This window comes from Entelurus aequoreus, linkage group LG17 (genome assembly GCF_033978785.1).
Source record: "Entelurus aequoreus isolate RoL-2023_Sb linkage group LG17, RoL_Eaeq_v1.1, whole genome shotgun sequence".
NCBI classification, from domain to species: domain Eukaryota; kingdom Metazoa; phylum Chordata; class Actinopteri; order Syngnathiformes; family Syngnathidae; genus Entelurus; species Entelurus aequoreus.
Window position 1 is genome coordinate 9,993,967 of NC_084747.1, and position 15,417 is coordinate 10,009,383.

Below are 15,417 nucleotides of genomic sequence, written 5' to 3' on the forward strand. Positions count from 1 at the left end.
TATCCACACGCTTCTTCTTCTACGGGGGCGGGTGCTCACCTTGGCGGTTGCTTACAGTAGAAGAAGAAGCGCTTCCTCTTCTATGGGGGCGGTTGCTTACCGTAGAAGAAGCGCTTCCTCTTTTACGGGGAAAAAAGATGGCGGCTGTTTACCGTAGTTGCGAGACCTAAACTTTATGAAAATAAATATTAATATTAATCCATATATAAGGCGCACTGTCAGCTTTTGAGAAAAATTGTGGTTTTTAGGTGCGGCTTATGGTGCGGAAAATACGGTACACGCTGTAAGTATATATGTACTGTAATAACAGAAACATTCATAAAAACATGTAATATTTACGTATTTTCATCATTTGTTATCATTTTAAGCAAATGGCGGCACATTATTTTCACAGACGCATCACAAAGTTCGCTATTTCCTTCAACACCACCACCAACTATTACTAATAAAGGCAGACTTCACGAGTGCCATCAAAGAATACTTTGGGACAAATTATGATCCAGAACCTTATATTTTTGAGCCTAAATATAAGGAGGATGAGCTACAAGTTTTAGAAGCTGAGTGATAAGCAATTAGCACTATTGCTAAGTGCTAAACAAAAATACAAAGTATTTACCATCCAATCTCGATTAATATCACTTTTTATTTAAATTAAGGCAGTTTTTCCGGTGCAGGATACTACTGCGGTAACTTCTGACAAACATTTCCGCCATTTTTGATGGAGGTAAAAATGCTAAAAGGTTCTTTGTTTACATTGTTCAACAAAGTCGGCTAATTTCTATTTTTAGGGGTTGGCATTCAAATAGCTTTCAAATGAGGGAACGCAACACACTCACCTTCATCTTCGCTTTTCAGATTGTTCTCCGTTGGTGGCGCTGATTCTCTTTCATGTTCTCTTTTAGCGGACGTCGCCATCTTAGCATAGCAGTAGTCGTCCATCTTCTATCACGTCTTCAATCTTCACTTCAGATAACACGCCGTCGCTCCACACTCAAAGTCCGTTTGGTGGGCTTAAGAAAAGGTGAATAGTTGAGGTATTTGATGCTATTTTTGAATGTATAATATCGTAAATGTGAAACTTCTCCGGAAAGCCACGCCGCTTAGTCCGCCATCTTGGACTTTCCGCTTTACCACTGTTCCATGTGTTTGCGCATGCGCCAGAAGTGTGCAACTTCCGATCGACAACCGCACTTTAAAAAATAAAATACCTTTTAAATAACTGGCGGCCCTTTTCATCTTTTCTTACATTTCTGGATCATAATTGAAGTGCTCCTTATCGCGAAAACATGTTTTGATATCAAAATACTTTGGAGATAGAAATGAAACAAAAATCGACAATGTTGTATTCTGTCTTTAACGGCAAGTTGTTTGACAAAGTAAGTGTTGTGAAAGTGTGAAACTCACACTACCCCAGTATACATTTTCAACATTATAGCATTTCACCCTTTTGACGTTTTTTCCTCTTGACTTTTATCAGTAATATCCTCATTGAACGATGACTTGTACTCGACCTCGGACCAACTGCACTCAGTGAGGAAACAAACACGCTCACATAAATATTGCTCTTATTGCAAGCATAGACAGCAGAACACTTCTATTTTCACTTTTGTACACTGACTTTAGTTATCTGCTGCACTGACAAGATGCCTGCTCGGTGCGTGTTGGCGACTGTAGCCAAACTGCCAGAGGTGGGACCAAGTCATTGCTTTGCAAGTCACAAGTAAGTCTCAAGTCTTTGCCCTCAAGTCTCGAGTCAAGTCCCGAGTCAAGACAGGCAAGTCCCGAGTCAAGTCCAAAGTCAAGACTGGAAAGTCTCAAGTCAAGTCACAAGTCCTGCATTTTGAGTTTCGAGTCCTTTCAAGTCCTTTTAACCACAGACTAATATTTTTACACAGATTGTGTATGCTTTTAAACCGCTGTATTTATTTATTAAAACAAGTGCATTTGAAACAGCAGGAAAAAAAATAGTACTGACATTGCAATTCATAATAGCACTATTAACCAGTCATTTTAATAGTTTAAACAATTTTAAACATTTAACTCATTCCTTTACAGAATAAACACATTTGCAAAAACAAGTGCAACTGTACTTATTTGTACAAAAGTGTTAACATTGTATTTCCATGGCATATTGCATTGTAACTAGTTCCACAGCAGTTTCTATTCTGTTCTTACCTTATCTCATTGATCTCATCTCATACTGTATGTGTGTTTATGTGTGCGTACACATGAAAAACATAACAAATACATGAACACAACAATGAACAGAGTTGTACTTTTTAGATGTCAGGGCCCTATGCAATATGTACACATATTCTTAATATAGTATACATTTTAACTGACCTTTATTTGACTATGTTTGTCTTTTTGTAGGTGGCTAAAATATGCGGTGCTGCTGACCGCCGTCTAACGTTATGTTACTGTGTGTGATACAATGACTAACGTAACGTTATGTGTAGGTACCTCATGCAACCCTGCTTAAAAAAATTACTTGACAAAAAGTATGAATAAGGAAGCAATCTGCAGTGGACGCAACATATTGCTGTGTTTGAAATGATGTTATAACCATAGACATCTTATAAGTAGACGCAGTATTGGTTGCTGTGACGCGAGCAAATTGCATCTTGAAGTGGTGATGAGGAGCCGGCGAGCAGCCTAAACTGACAGTTGACAGGTAGAAAACAAAGATGCCGGGCTGGTGTTCAGCGTTTTCCTGCTCAAATGAGCGGACTGTTGAAAATAGGAATCGGGGGATTACTTTTCACAAGTAAGATTTAACATTAATGTACTTTTGGTTGTATTTTATGAAAATAACATTTAACACAGAGTTAAGAAGGAGCAAAGATCTTCAATATTTGTATGTGAAAATCACAAACAAATCTTCTGGGGGAGGATGACGCCCCTACAGGGGTTTGGTTTACAAACTTTCAGCCCCCCCTAAAACAAAATTCACCAGCCGCCACTGATTATGATGCATTCTCATTTTAGGCAAAATATAAGACAATACTTTCTTAACAGTATAATTGTAACCAGGAATAAGTCTTCAAGTAACAATATTCAAATACTAACATTGTTGGGTAAGACAGCATTTGGTTTTATTCTGAATCCAGTGAAACAGATTGGTGGTTTTAGCTGATATAAAGACTTTCAGGTGTTTATATATGTTTAAGTATTTGGCAGACGCTTTTATCCAAAGCGACATACATAAAAAATACATATATAACAATCACTGTAAACATTATCATTTAAGGGAAGAATGTAATACAAAATATCAATACAAAGTGTCAAGACAGAATAAACTCTCTGCTGCTGCAGCAACAGAGATACGGTCTATAAGATATATAGATACCTAATGTATTCATACATTGTTTATGTAGGATATACGCATGTATACATAACGTAATTATATTGTTTCTTTAACTTAAAAATAGCTGACCGTTTTTTTCCCCCTTCTCTGGGTTTATATTCCCAGTTTTGATCTCGGACGTCTGGTCACTTATAGCATATAAGAATATTCTATTACTGTTAAGCAAACTATGAATAATAAAACATGTGTCCGTTATCATAGCTACACGTATGACAAAAAAGCGCGTGAAAATGAGTGGTATTCAGTGAGGTAAAATGAATTAAATGCGCTGACAGTTCATTGCTCCTGCCAAATGAATTGCACTGAGTGGAGCGGATCACCACTCCAAGATGGCGGCCCCGCGTCTCGTCTGCGCCAGTAAGCAGTAGCGCTCGATGCTGCGTCTACTTATAAGATGTCTATGGTTATGACGTTAGCAGTGAGTTTACAGCCTCACTGATTTAACTACACAGCAAATAAAAGTCATGTTACTTAGCCAATAAACGTTATCTTACATTCAAAACTTACCCTTCTTTGTGCAACTTCAAATGTCGAACGAAGTTGGAAGTTGTTGCGTCTCCGTCTGTAATATTCGAACTGCGTGATTTGCATACGGCAATTCGTTTTTTGTTGACCAAGTCGTAGTTTTTATACCCGAACGAAACCAACTTTGGTATAAATGTTTCTCTCTGCCGCATTGTTTGACAACTCTTGTTCATTGGTTGTCCTGCAATTTGATTGGCTGAATGCTGTGTGATGAAAACAATGTAGATCTAATTTGATTGGCTGTTGTACTGAGAGCACACACGTTGACACGCAGCACACACGCTGATAGACATACACGTACAAAATGAAAGCTACGGAGCGCTCCCAAATAACTTTTTAAACTTTAGGTTTTGGGGAAAGTAGCAAGTCATGTCAAGTCAAAAGGCTCAAGTCCAAGTGAAGTCACAAGTCATTGATGTTAAAGTCTAAGTCAAGTTGCAAGTCTCTTTACATTTTGTCAAGTCGAGTCTAAAGTCATCAAATTCATGACTCGAGTCTGACTCGAGTCCAAGTCATGTGACTCGAGTCCACACCTCTGCAAACTGCTGTGTCAAAACTGCCGTGTGACGTCACCATTGACCTTTTTCTTTTACACACACCCGGGAACATGAAAACAAAATAATGGGCTCTGTTGGCCACTTACTTAATAAACATACAGGACAAAGTGCGTCCTGATTCTTTGATTCTATTTTAAACTTGATGTGTGCCGATGATAAGAAAGTTTGTCGCTGCATTACTGACTAATAACCTCAGTTTTATCTGAAGTTCCATCGAGGTTTGTTTTGAAGCGAAAGTGGGCGCAGAGCACATCCCTCTACCACTGGTGTGTGACGTCATCGCTGCCTGTGCGATGCGCACTGCCTTCCTGCGCCGGTCAAAACCAACACTGTGATTAATCATCATTCATTTATGGTAACGCATTAACATTGACAGCCTTAGTTGAAACCCATACTTTATTTATTATTTTAACTGATAATGTATGGAAGTAGAATTGTCTCACATCAACTTATATATATCAATATGATTTTAATACTAATGCATATATTAATAAATATATGAATACAAATGTTACATATAAATAAATAATTTGTATAAATAAATGTGTATTTGCAAATATTTTTTTGAGATTTGAAAATATATACAAATAAAATGTATAAATATAAAAATGTGACATACAAATAAATCGAGAATTTCTATAAATGAAGGTGTATTTGTAAATATATTTTTGAGATGTTAATATAAATATGCTTGATTTTGTATTTGTATTTGTGTTTAATTTGCATATGTGGATCGCCTTTTTGCTTTTGTGTCGATGAGACATTTGTACCACAAACCAGATGCACAAATACATGTGACCTACACACTCCCCTACACAACCAGCAGAGGGCACTGCAGCCGGAGCCACACATTGCACTGATAAGAGATGACATTGATACAATAAAATAAGCAGCTAGCACGGTCTTTCAGATTAACTGGATACATTAGCATTAGCTAATACAACGCTTATGTTAGCTAGCTCATCCCCGTTATGCATTTTATCTGTAAAGGCGTGGATTGTTTTTGTGCAGAAAAGTCCGGGCATTTTGCATATAATGCATATAATGCTCTGTGACCCAGACCGCTCTGGCTGCACTGCCCTCTACTGGTTGTTCAGGGGAGTGTGTAGGTCACATTTATTTGTGCATCTGGTTTGTGGTAGAAATGTCTCATCTACACAAAAGCAAAAAGGCGATCCACATATGAAAATTCAATACAAATACAAATACAAATACAAAATCAAGCATATTTTCATTATTTTATATTCTTGGCCCTGCACTCTTTATAACCCTTCAGCATCTACATGCTGCCACTTGGCGACATCATACGCAAATACGGTGTTAGCTTCCACTGTTATGCTGATGACACTCAACTCTACATGCCCCTAAAGCTGACCAACACGCCGGATTGTAGTCAGCTGGAGGCGTGTCTTAATGAAATTAAACAATGGATGTCCACTAACTTTTTGCAACTCAACGCCAAGAAAACTGAAATGCTGATTATCGGTCCTGCTCAACACCGACATCTATTTAATAATACCACCTTAACATTTGACAACCAAACAATTACACAAGGCGCCTCGGTAAAGAATCTGGGTATTATCTTCCACCCAACTCTCTCGTTTGAGTCACACATTAAGAATGTTACTATAAAACGGCCTTCTTTCATCTACGTAATATCGCTAAAATTCGTTCCATCTTGTCCACTAGCGACGCTGAGATCATTATCCATGCGTTCGTTACATCTCGTCTCCATTACTGTAACGTATTATTTTCGGGTCTCCCTATGTGTAGCATTAAAAGATTACAGTTGGTAAAAAATGCGGCTGCTAGACTTGACAAGAACAAGAAAGTTTGATCATATTACGCCTATACTGTATTTACTTTTATATACCTATATATATATACCTATACTGTATAAACCTTTATATACATATATACATATACATATGTATATACCTTTATATACATACATACATACATATATATACAGTATATATATATATATATATATACTGGCTCACCTGCACTGGTTTCCTGTGCACTTAAGATGTGACTTTAAGGTTTTACTACTTGCGTATAAAATACTACACGGTCAAGCTCCTGCCTATCTTGCCGATTGTATTGTACCATATGTCCCGACAAGAAATCTGCTTTCAAAGAACTCCGGCTTATTAGTGATTCCCAGAGCCCAAAAAAAGTCTGCGGTCTATAGAGCGTTTTCTATTGGGGCTCCAGTACTATGGAATGCCCTCCCGGTAACAGAGATGCTACCTCAGTAGAAGCATTTAAGTCCCATCTTAAAACTCATTTGTATACTCTAGCCTTTAAATAGACCCCCTGTTTAGACCAGTTGATCTGCCCTTTCTTTTCTTTTCTCCGGGTCCCGACTCTGGACAGCCAGCACTTCATCCATGGTCACCGGACCTGTGCCCCCCCTCCCCCCCTCCACAAGGGAGAGGGGGGCACAGGTCCGATGGCCATGGACGAAGTGCTGGCTGTCCAGAGTCGGGACCTGGGGTGGACCGCTCGCCTGTGCATCGGTTGGGGACATCTCTGCGCTGCTGACCTGTCTCCGCTCAGGATGGTCTCCTGCTGGCCCCACTATGGACTGGACTCTCACTTTTACGTTAGATCCACTATGGACTGGACTCTCACAATTATGATAGATCCACTATGGACTGGACTCTCACTATTATGTTAGATCCACTATGGACTGGACTCTCACTATTATGTTAGTTCCACTATGGACTGGACTTTCACAATATTATGCTAGACCCACTCGACGTCCATTGCACCGGTCTCCCCTAGAGAGAGAGAGAGGGGGGGGGGGGGGACACCCACATCTGCGGTCCTCTCCAAGGTTTCTCATTGTCATCCCACTGAATTTAATTTTTCCTTGCCCTGATGCGGGATCTGAACCGAGGATGTCGTTGTGGCTTGTGCAGCCCTTTGAGACACTTGTGATTTAGGGCTATATAAATAAACTTTGATTGATTGATTGATTATATTCATATCTCAAAAATATATTTACAAAATACACATTTATTTATAGAAATTCTTTATTTATTTGTATGTCACATTTTTATATTTATACATTTTATTTGTATATAATTTCAAATCTCAAAAATATATTTACAAATACGCGTTTGTTTATACAAATTATTTATTTATAAATCACATTTGTATATTTATTAATATATGGATATGTATTAATATCATATTGAAATATATAAGTTGATGTGAGACAATTCGACTTCCATACATGATCAGTGTTACTCCCTCCGAGGTCTTAATCAAGGTTTTTCTCAGACATTTATTTCAGCCACGTCTTCTTCACGTTACCAACGATGCCAAATATAATGCCGTCAGAAGTAATAAAATAAGCAAACAGAACTTACAATTAGTCTGACATCCAAAAAAGAAAACACATAGATTTCACAAACATATCAGAAGTAATCATACCTCGTTGGCCTCATAAACTCCAAGGGAATAAAAGTTTATTTTCAATCCGAGACTCCATTAACGTCTTCCACATCAAACACTTGTCGTCTCATGCTGCTTCCTTAATTCCCTCACATATTAATTGTCCCCCCAACAACGTGACCAAACCGGAAACAAAACATATATTCCCCACTCAATTGACATGGGTTTGTAAAAAAAAAAAAAAGAATTAACCCAGGGAAATATCTTTTTAATCACATTACGTGTACAATATGAACTTATCTTTATGCATTGTATTTATTTATTCTCACCAACTATGACATTATATATCAAATATACATGTTGCTTCTGTCAGCAGCTACACTGACATTGATGTGTCTCTGAGAACTGAACACATTTTTATAACTAATAACAAAATGTGTTTATACAGTAACCTGCTCACATGAGTCACATTACAGCAGGGGTGTCAAACTCATTTTAGCTCAGGGGCTGCATGGAGGAAAATCTATTTCCACGTGGGCAGGACTGGTAAAATCATGGCATGATAACTTAAGAATACAAATATGACAAAGTCAAAGAGTACAAGTTGGCAGTTTGTTATGCAAACAGTTACCCAGCATCACTTATGTGTCAACGTCAGTTTTGATACATCTCAACTTTGCAGTGAAAAAGGGTGTAGTGCAGGTTTTTGAGCGTGCACAAACTTGACACATGAGGCCCCAGGTCCCTGGACTGAAGGAGTAACCAAGCACTTGAAGCATCATCTATCTTACTGTTCAGGAAGGTTTCAGATACAGAGAAGACATGGGGTCATGTGTGGATAAGATTATGCTTCAAATAATCCAAGTTTGTATGAATACCTCAGATATTTGTGAAAGAAGCAGTAAGGAGGTCCTGGGTAGGGTGGATGTCACCACATATGAGCAACATACCACATATTAAACCGCTAATTGGTTATTTTCCCTTGTGTGTTCTTGTGTGTTTTACTGTGTCTGTATTATGTGGGAACTTTTTACAGCACACTGAACAATTAAATGGTTTTTCACCTGTGTGTGTTCGCAGGGTTCCAGTCAAATGGCTCTTAACAGAAAAGCTTTTGCCACAAACTGAACACTTATATGGTTTTTCACCTGTGTGTGTTCTCATGTGTTGAGTCAAAGTGTACTTAACAGAACAGCTTTTGCCACAAACTGAACAAATAAATGGTTTTTCACCTGTGTGTGTTCTCATGTGTCCAGTCAAATTGCTCCTAACACAAAAGCTTTTGTCACAAACTGAACACTTATACGGTTTTTCACCTGTGTGTGTTCTTATGTGGTCAATCAAAGTGCCCTTTTCAGAAAAGCTTTTGCCACAAACTGAACAACTAAATGGTTTTTCACCTGTGTGTGTTCTCATGTGTCGAGTCAAATGGCTCTTAACAGAAAAGCTTTTGCCACAAACTGAACAGTTAAAAGGTTTTTCACCTGTGTGTGTTCTCATGTGTCGAGTCAAATTGCACTTAACAGAAAAGCTTTTGCCACAAACTGAACAATTAAATGTTTTTTCACCTGTGTGTATTCTCATGTGTTTAGTCAAATACTTCTGAACAGAAAAGCTTTTGTCACAAACTGAACACTTATATGGTGTTTCACCTGTGTGTGTTCCCATGTGGTCAATCAAAGTGCTCCTTTCACAAAAGCTTTTGCCACAAACTGAACAACTAAATGGTTTTTCACCTGTGTGTGTTCTCATGTGTTTAGTCAAAGAGCCATTTTGAGAAAACCTTTTGCCACAAACTGAACAATTGAGTGGTTTTTCACCTGTGTGTGTTCTCATGTGTCGAGTCAAACTGCCATTTCGAGAAAAGCGTTTGCCACAAACTGAACACTTAAATGGTTTTTCTCCTGTGTGTGTTCTCATGTGTTGAGTCAAATCGCTATTTCGAGAAAAACTTATGCCACAAACTGAACAATTAAATGTTTTTTCACCTGTGTGTGTTCGCATGTGTTCAGTCAAAATGCTATTTCGAGAAAAGCTTTTGCCACAAACTGAACACTTAAATGTTTTTTCTCCTGTGTGTGTTCGCATGTGTTCAGTCAAACGGCTATTTTTAGTAAAACTTTTAGCACAAACTGAGCAGCTCAAACATGTTTTACCTCTCTTCTTTGTAGAGCATTCAGAGTGTTTGTTGTCAGTGTGAGTCCTCATATCACCTTCACAGTCTTTATCGCTGCTCAAAGGTTCTTCAACCTCGTCTTCAGCCTCACTATCTGATAGTGGAGCTAAGAGGTTGTCTACTTGTGGTTTCTCTTCATCATCTTCAGTCTTCACAGAGAGAATACTCAGTGGAAACTTGGTGTAATCAGCTTCCTCTCGTCCTAGAAGACACTCTCCCTCCTGAGTGATGCAGAGTTCCTCCTCTTCCTTTTTAATGCAGGGTGGTTGTGGAGTCTCCTGCTTCAAAGTGGAGCTCCTCCCTAACTGAGGGGAAACTTCTTCTGGATTACCGATCAGCTGCTGGACGTCTGCAAGACACAAACAACAAAAACACACTTTCTTCTATGTACTGTATGTGTGTGTAGTAGGGTTGTACAGTATACTGCTACTAAAAAACTATCGTGGTACTAATCGATTGAAATCGGTACTATACTACCTTTGAAAAGTACCGGTACCGTTCTTTCATCTGAATGCCGCTGTGAGGCGGTGACTACCTCCAGGGCCCATGTTGTGTCGGGGGTAACACTGGGTCCATAAATCTCCGCTCTTTGGTCAGAAGGACGAGGCCGTCGATTAGTTACAACTTGGTCACTTTATGTATTATTTCCACAGGGCACAACCGGACATCCACCATGCTATTAACACTCCTGCACATGTTACCACTACCTCTCCTTACTCGCCCACTCACTTACTCACGTCACTCACCCCACATACTGCCACTCTTAAAGGTGCACACACACATACACTACTCTCACAACAGCTGCTTTAAAACACGCCTCGCCTAATGTGGTGATGAGTATTACCACCTTTGCTTCAGACTTAGGTCAACATTTAAATAATAAGCATTCAGATCTGCACAAGGAGTTTAAATAGTGACAGGTATAATGTAGTTGTTACACCTGTCCTGCTGCTCTCTCTTTACTCGCCCGCTCACTCACTGACGTCACTCAGACAACACGTTGACATTCTCACAAACACACATACTACTCTCATAAGTTAACCAGCTCCCCTGCTGTGCACATGTAGATACGTAGAACTTGATGCCAAATATTAGCGCAGTTAAAACTGCCCAATTAGCAGTCAACTAATGCAAGTGAAATGACTACATTTTGTAACAAATTCCTACCATTTGTGTTTTATCTTTAATAAATGTGTTTTACCTGCTACATGGCTTATCTGTGTAAATGTTTCCATAGTTTCGTTTTTAGTACTTAATTAATAATTGTATATATCTTAAAGCACAGACCAGGAGTGGCAACCATGAATCATGAAAAATTGAATATAATGTCAGTAAAACCTTCTGTTCTATTCTAATCTATCCATCCATTTATCTTCTTCCGCTTATCCAAAGTCGGGTCGCAGGGGCAGCAGCCTAAGCAGGGAAGCCCAGACTTCCCTCTCCCCAGCCACTTCGTCCAGCTCCTCCCGGGGGATCCCGAGGCGTTCCCAGGCCAGCCGGGAGAGATAGTCTTCCCAACGTGTCCTGGGTCTTCCCTGTGGCCTCCCACCGGTCCGACATGCCTGAAACACCTCCCTAGGGAGGCGTTCGAGTGGAATCCTGACCAGATGCCTGAACCACTTCATCTGGCTCCTCTCGATGTAGAGGAGCAGCGGCTTTACTTTGAGTTCCTCCCGGATGGCAGAGCTTCTCACCCTATCTCTAAGGGAGAGACCCGCCATGGAGGAAACTCATTTCGGCCACTTGTATCTGTGATCTTGTCTTTTCGGTCATGACCATAGGTGAGGATGGGAACGTAGATCGACCGGTAAATTGAGAGCTTTGCCTTCCGGCTCAGCTCCTTCCTCACCAAAACGGATCGATACAGCGTCCGCATTACTGAAGACGCCGCACCGATCCGCCTGTTGATCTCACGATCCACTCTTCCCTCACTTGTGAACAAGACTCTGAGGTACTTGAACTCCTCCACTTGGGGCAAGATCTCCTCCTTAACCCGGAGTTGGCACTCCACCCTTTTCCGGGCGAGAACCATGGACTCTGACTTGGAGGTGCTGATTCCCATCCCAGTCGCTTCACACTCGGCTGCGAACCGATCCAGTGAGCACTGACGATCTTGGCCAGATGAAGCCATCAGGACCACATCATCTGCAAATAGCAGAGATCTAATCCTGCAGCCACCAAACCAGATACCCTCAATGCCCTGACTGCGCCTAGAAATTCTGTCTATAAAAGTTATGAACAGAATCGGTGACAAAGGGCAGCCTTAGCGGAGTCCAACCCTCACTGGAAACGGGTCCGACTTACTGCTGGCAATGCGGACCAAGCTCTGACACTGATTATACAGGGAGCGGACTGCCACAATAAGACAGTCCGTTACCCCATACTCTCTGAGCACTGCCCACAGGACTTCCCGGGGTACACGGTCGAATGCCTTCTCCAAGTCCACAAAGCACATGTAGACTGGTTGGGCAAACTCCCATGCACCCTCAAGGACCCTGCCGAGAGTATAGAGCTGGTCCACAGTTCCACGACCAGGACGAAAACCACACTGTTCCTCCTGAATCCGAGGTTCGACTATCCGGCGTAGCCTCCTCTCCAGTACACCTGAATAGACCTTACCGGGAAGGCTGAGGAGTGTGATCCCACGATAGTTGGAACACACCCTCCGGTTCCCCTTCTTAAAGAGAGGAACCACCACCTCGGTCTGCCAATCCAGTGGTACCGCCCCTGATGTCCATGCGATGTTGCAGAGTCTTGTCAACCAAGACAGCCCCACAGCATCCAGAGCCTTAAGGAACTCCGTGCGGATCTCATCCACCCCCGGGGCCTTGCCATCGAGGAGCTTTTTAATTACCTCGGCAACCTCAGCCCAAAAAAAAGGAGAGCCCACCGCAGATTCCCCAGGCACTGCTTCCTCATAGGAAGACGTGCTGGTAGGATTGAGGAGGTATTCGAAGTATTCCCTCCACTGATCCACAACATCCGCAGTCGAGGTCAGCAGAACACCATCCCCACCATAAACGGTGTTGAAATTGCACTGCTTCCTCTTCCTGAGGCGGCGGATGGTGGTCCAGAATCGCTTCGAAGCCGTCCGGAAGTCGTTTTCCATGGCTTCCCCGAACTTCTCTCATGTCCGAGTTTTTGCCTCCGCGACCGCGGAAGCCGCACACCGCTTGGCCTGTCGGTACCTGTCTGCTGCCTCCGGAGTCCTATGAGCCAAAAGAGCCCGATAGGACTCTTTCTTCAGCTTGACGCATCCCTCACAGCTGGTGTCCACCAGCGATTTCTAGGATTACCGCCATGACAGGCACCAACCACCTTGCGGCCACAGCTCCAATCGGCCGCCTTGACAATAGAGGTGTCCAGCGCCTCCCTCGTGACATGTTCAAAGTTCTTCCGGAGGTGGGAATTGAAACTCTCTCTGACAGGAGACTCTGCCAGGCGTTCCCAGAAAAACCCTCACAATGCGTTTGGGCCTGCCAGGTCTGTCTGGCATCCTCCCCCACCATCGCAGCCAACTCACCACCAGGTGGTGATCGGTAGAAAACGCCGCCCCTCTCTTCACCTGAGTGTCCAAAACATGAGACCGCAGATCCGATGACACAACTACAAAGTCGATCATGCAACTGCGGCCTAGGGTGTCCTGGTGCCAAGTGCACATATGGACACCCTTATGTTTGAACATGGTGTTTGTTATTGACAATCTGTGACGAACACAAAAGTCCAATAACAAAACACCACTCGGGTTCAGATCCCGGCGGCCATTCTTCCCAATCACGCCTCTCCAGGTTTCACTGTCGTTGCCAACATGAGCGTTGAAGTCCCCCAGTAGAACGAGGGAATCACCTGGGGGAGCACTCTCCAGTACTCCCTCGAGTGAATCCAAAAAGGGTGGGTACTCTGAGCTGCCGTTTGGTGCGTAAGCGCAAACAACAATCAGGACCTGTCCCCCCCACCCGAAAGCGGAGGGAAGCTACCCTCTCGTCCACTGGGTTGAAGTCCAACATGCAGGCTTTGAGCCGGGGAACAACAAGAATTTCCACCCCAGCCCATCGCCTCTCACTGCCGGCAACGCCAGAGTGGAAGAGAGTCCAGCCCCTCTCAAGAGAACTGGTTCCAGAGCCCTTGCTGTGCGTCGAAGTGCGTCCGACTATATCTGGCCGGAACTTTTCCACCTCACGCACAAGCTCAGGCTCCTTCCCCCCAGCGAGGTGACGTTCCACGTCCCAAGAGCTAGCTTATGTAGCCGAGGATCGGACCGCCAAGTGCCCTGCCTTCGGCTGCTGCCCAGCTCACACTGCACCAGACCTCTATGGCCCCTGCTATGGGTGGTGAGCCCATTGGAGGGGGGACCAACGTTGCCTCTTCGGGCTGTGCCCAGCCGGGCCCCATGGGGACAGGCCCGGCCACCAGGCGCTCGCCAACGTGTCCCACCTCCGGGCCTGGCTCCAGAGGGGGGCCCCGGTGACCCCCGTCCAGGCGAGGGAAATCTGGGTCCTTTGTTTGTGTTCTTCATAGAGGTCTTCGAGCTGCTCTTTGTCTGATCCCTCACCTAGGACCAGTTTTCTTTGGGAGACCCTACCAGGGGCATAGAAGCCCCCGGACAACATAGCTCCTAGGATCATTGGGACACGCAAACTACTCTACCACGTTAAGGTGGCAGCTCAGAGAGGAGTATTCTAATCTAATCTTTGATTATAGCAGACTATATGTAATATGGAAAATTGTAAATTGTTCTTTGAGTGCAACAAGAAAAGCCCAATGTGTTTAATGCCTTTTAATTTATATTTTAAACTTGTAAAATTGTTCTTTGACTGTGAGTGTTTAATGTAGTGTAAGATTGTCTGTTAAAATAAAGCCAATATTGACATTTTTCATAGTTCCCTTTATTTGGGAAAGTATCTATACATTTAGTACATTTCGTAAACGACTATGAGCGTGCAGTGTACTTGCGGTAAAGTCTGTAAGAACATCCATGGCTTAAAGATCCACCAAGCGAGGAAGAAGTGCCTGTTGGGAGCAGAAGCAACACAACGCACAGGTGTTACACCTGGTGAGACGCAGGAGGTGCCAGGCCTGGAGTCATCCCATAGTGCCCAGAACCTCCATGTGTTGCAAACTAACCCCTCGAGCATCACGTCTGAAAAGAGGCGGATCAAGTGGCCTGCAGCTAGCATGACCTCACTCTGGAAGCAATTCGATGACGATGTCGACCAAATTCTGGAGGCAATGGCGAAGGGAGAAGCCGACGGGAAGCTACAAGCTAGGGCTGGGCGATATGGCCTTTTTTTAATATCTCAATATTTTTAGGCCATATCGCGATACATGATATATATCTCGATATTTTGCCTTCGCCTTGAATGAACACTTGATACATATAATCACAG

The 15,417-nt window shown here is 42.6% G+C and overlaps 2 protein-coding genes across 3 annotated transcripts in view; both read right to left on the reverse strand.

Moving 5' to 3' along the window:
• Positions 1-15,417, reverse strand: part of LOC133632307 (gastrula zinc finger protein XlCGF17.1-like) — a 607,858-nt gene that overhangs the window by 191,484 nt on the left and 400,957 nt on the right. The gene's annotated exons all lie outside the window — the stretch shown is intronic.
• LOC133632299 (uncharacterized) overlaps positions 1-15,417 on the reverse strand; it is a 29,187-nt gene that overhangs the window by 5,470 nt on the left and 8,300 nt on the right. The window contains exon 2 of one of the 2 annotated variants that reach the window (XM_062024656.1): positions 10,068-10,379. In XM_062024656.1, the coding sequence (XP_061880640.1) occupies positions 10,068-10,379 (312 nt within the window). Of the gene's footprint in view, positions 1-836; positions 1,126-10,067; positions 10,380-15,417 lie in introns of those variants that run through there. The other variant, XM_062024658.1, reaches the window with a different exon arrangement.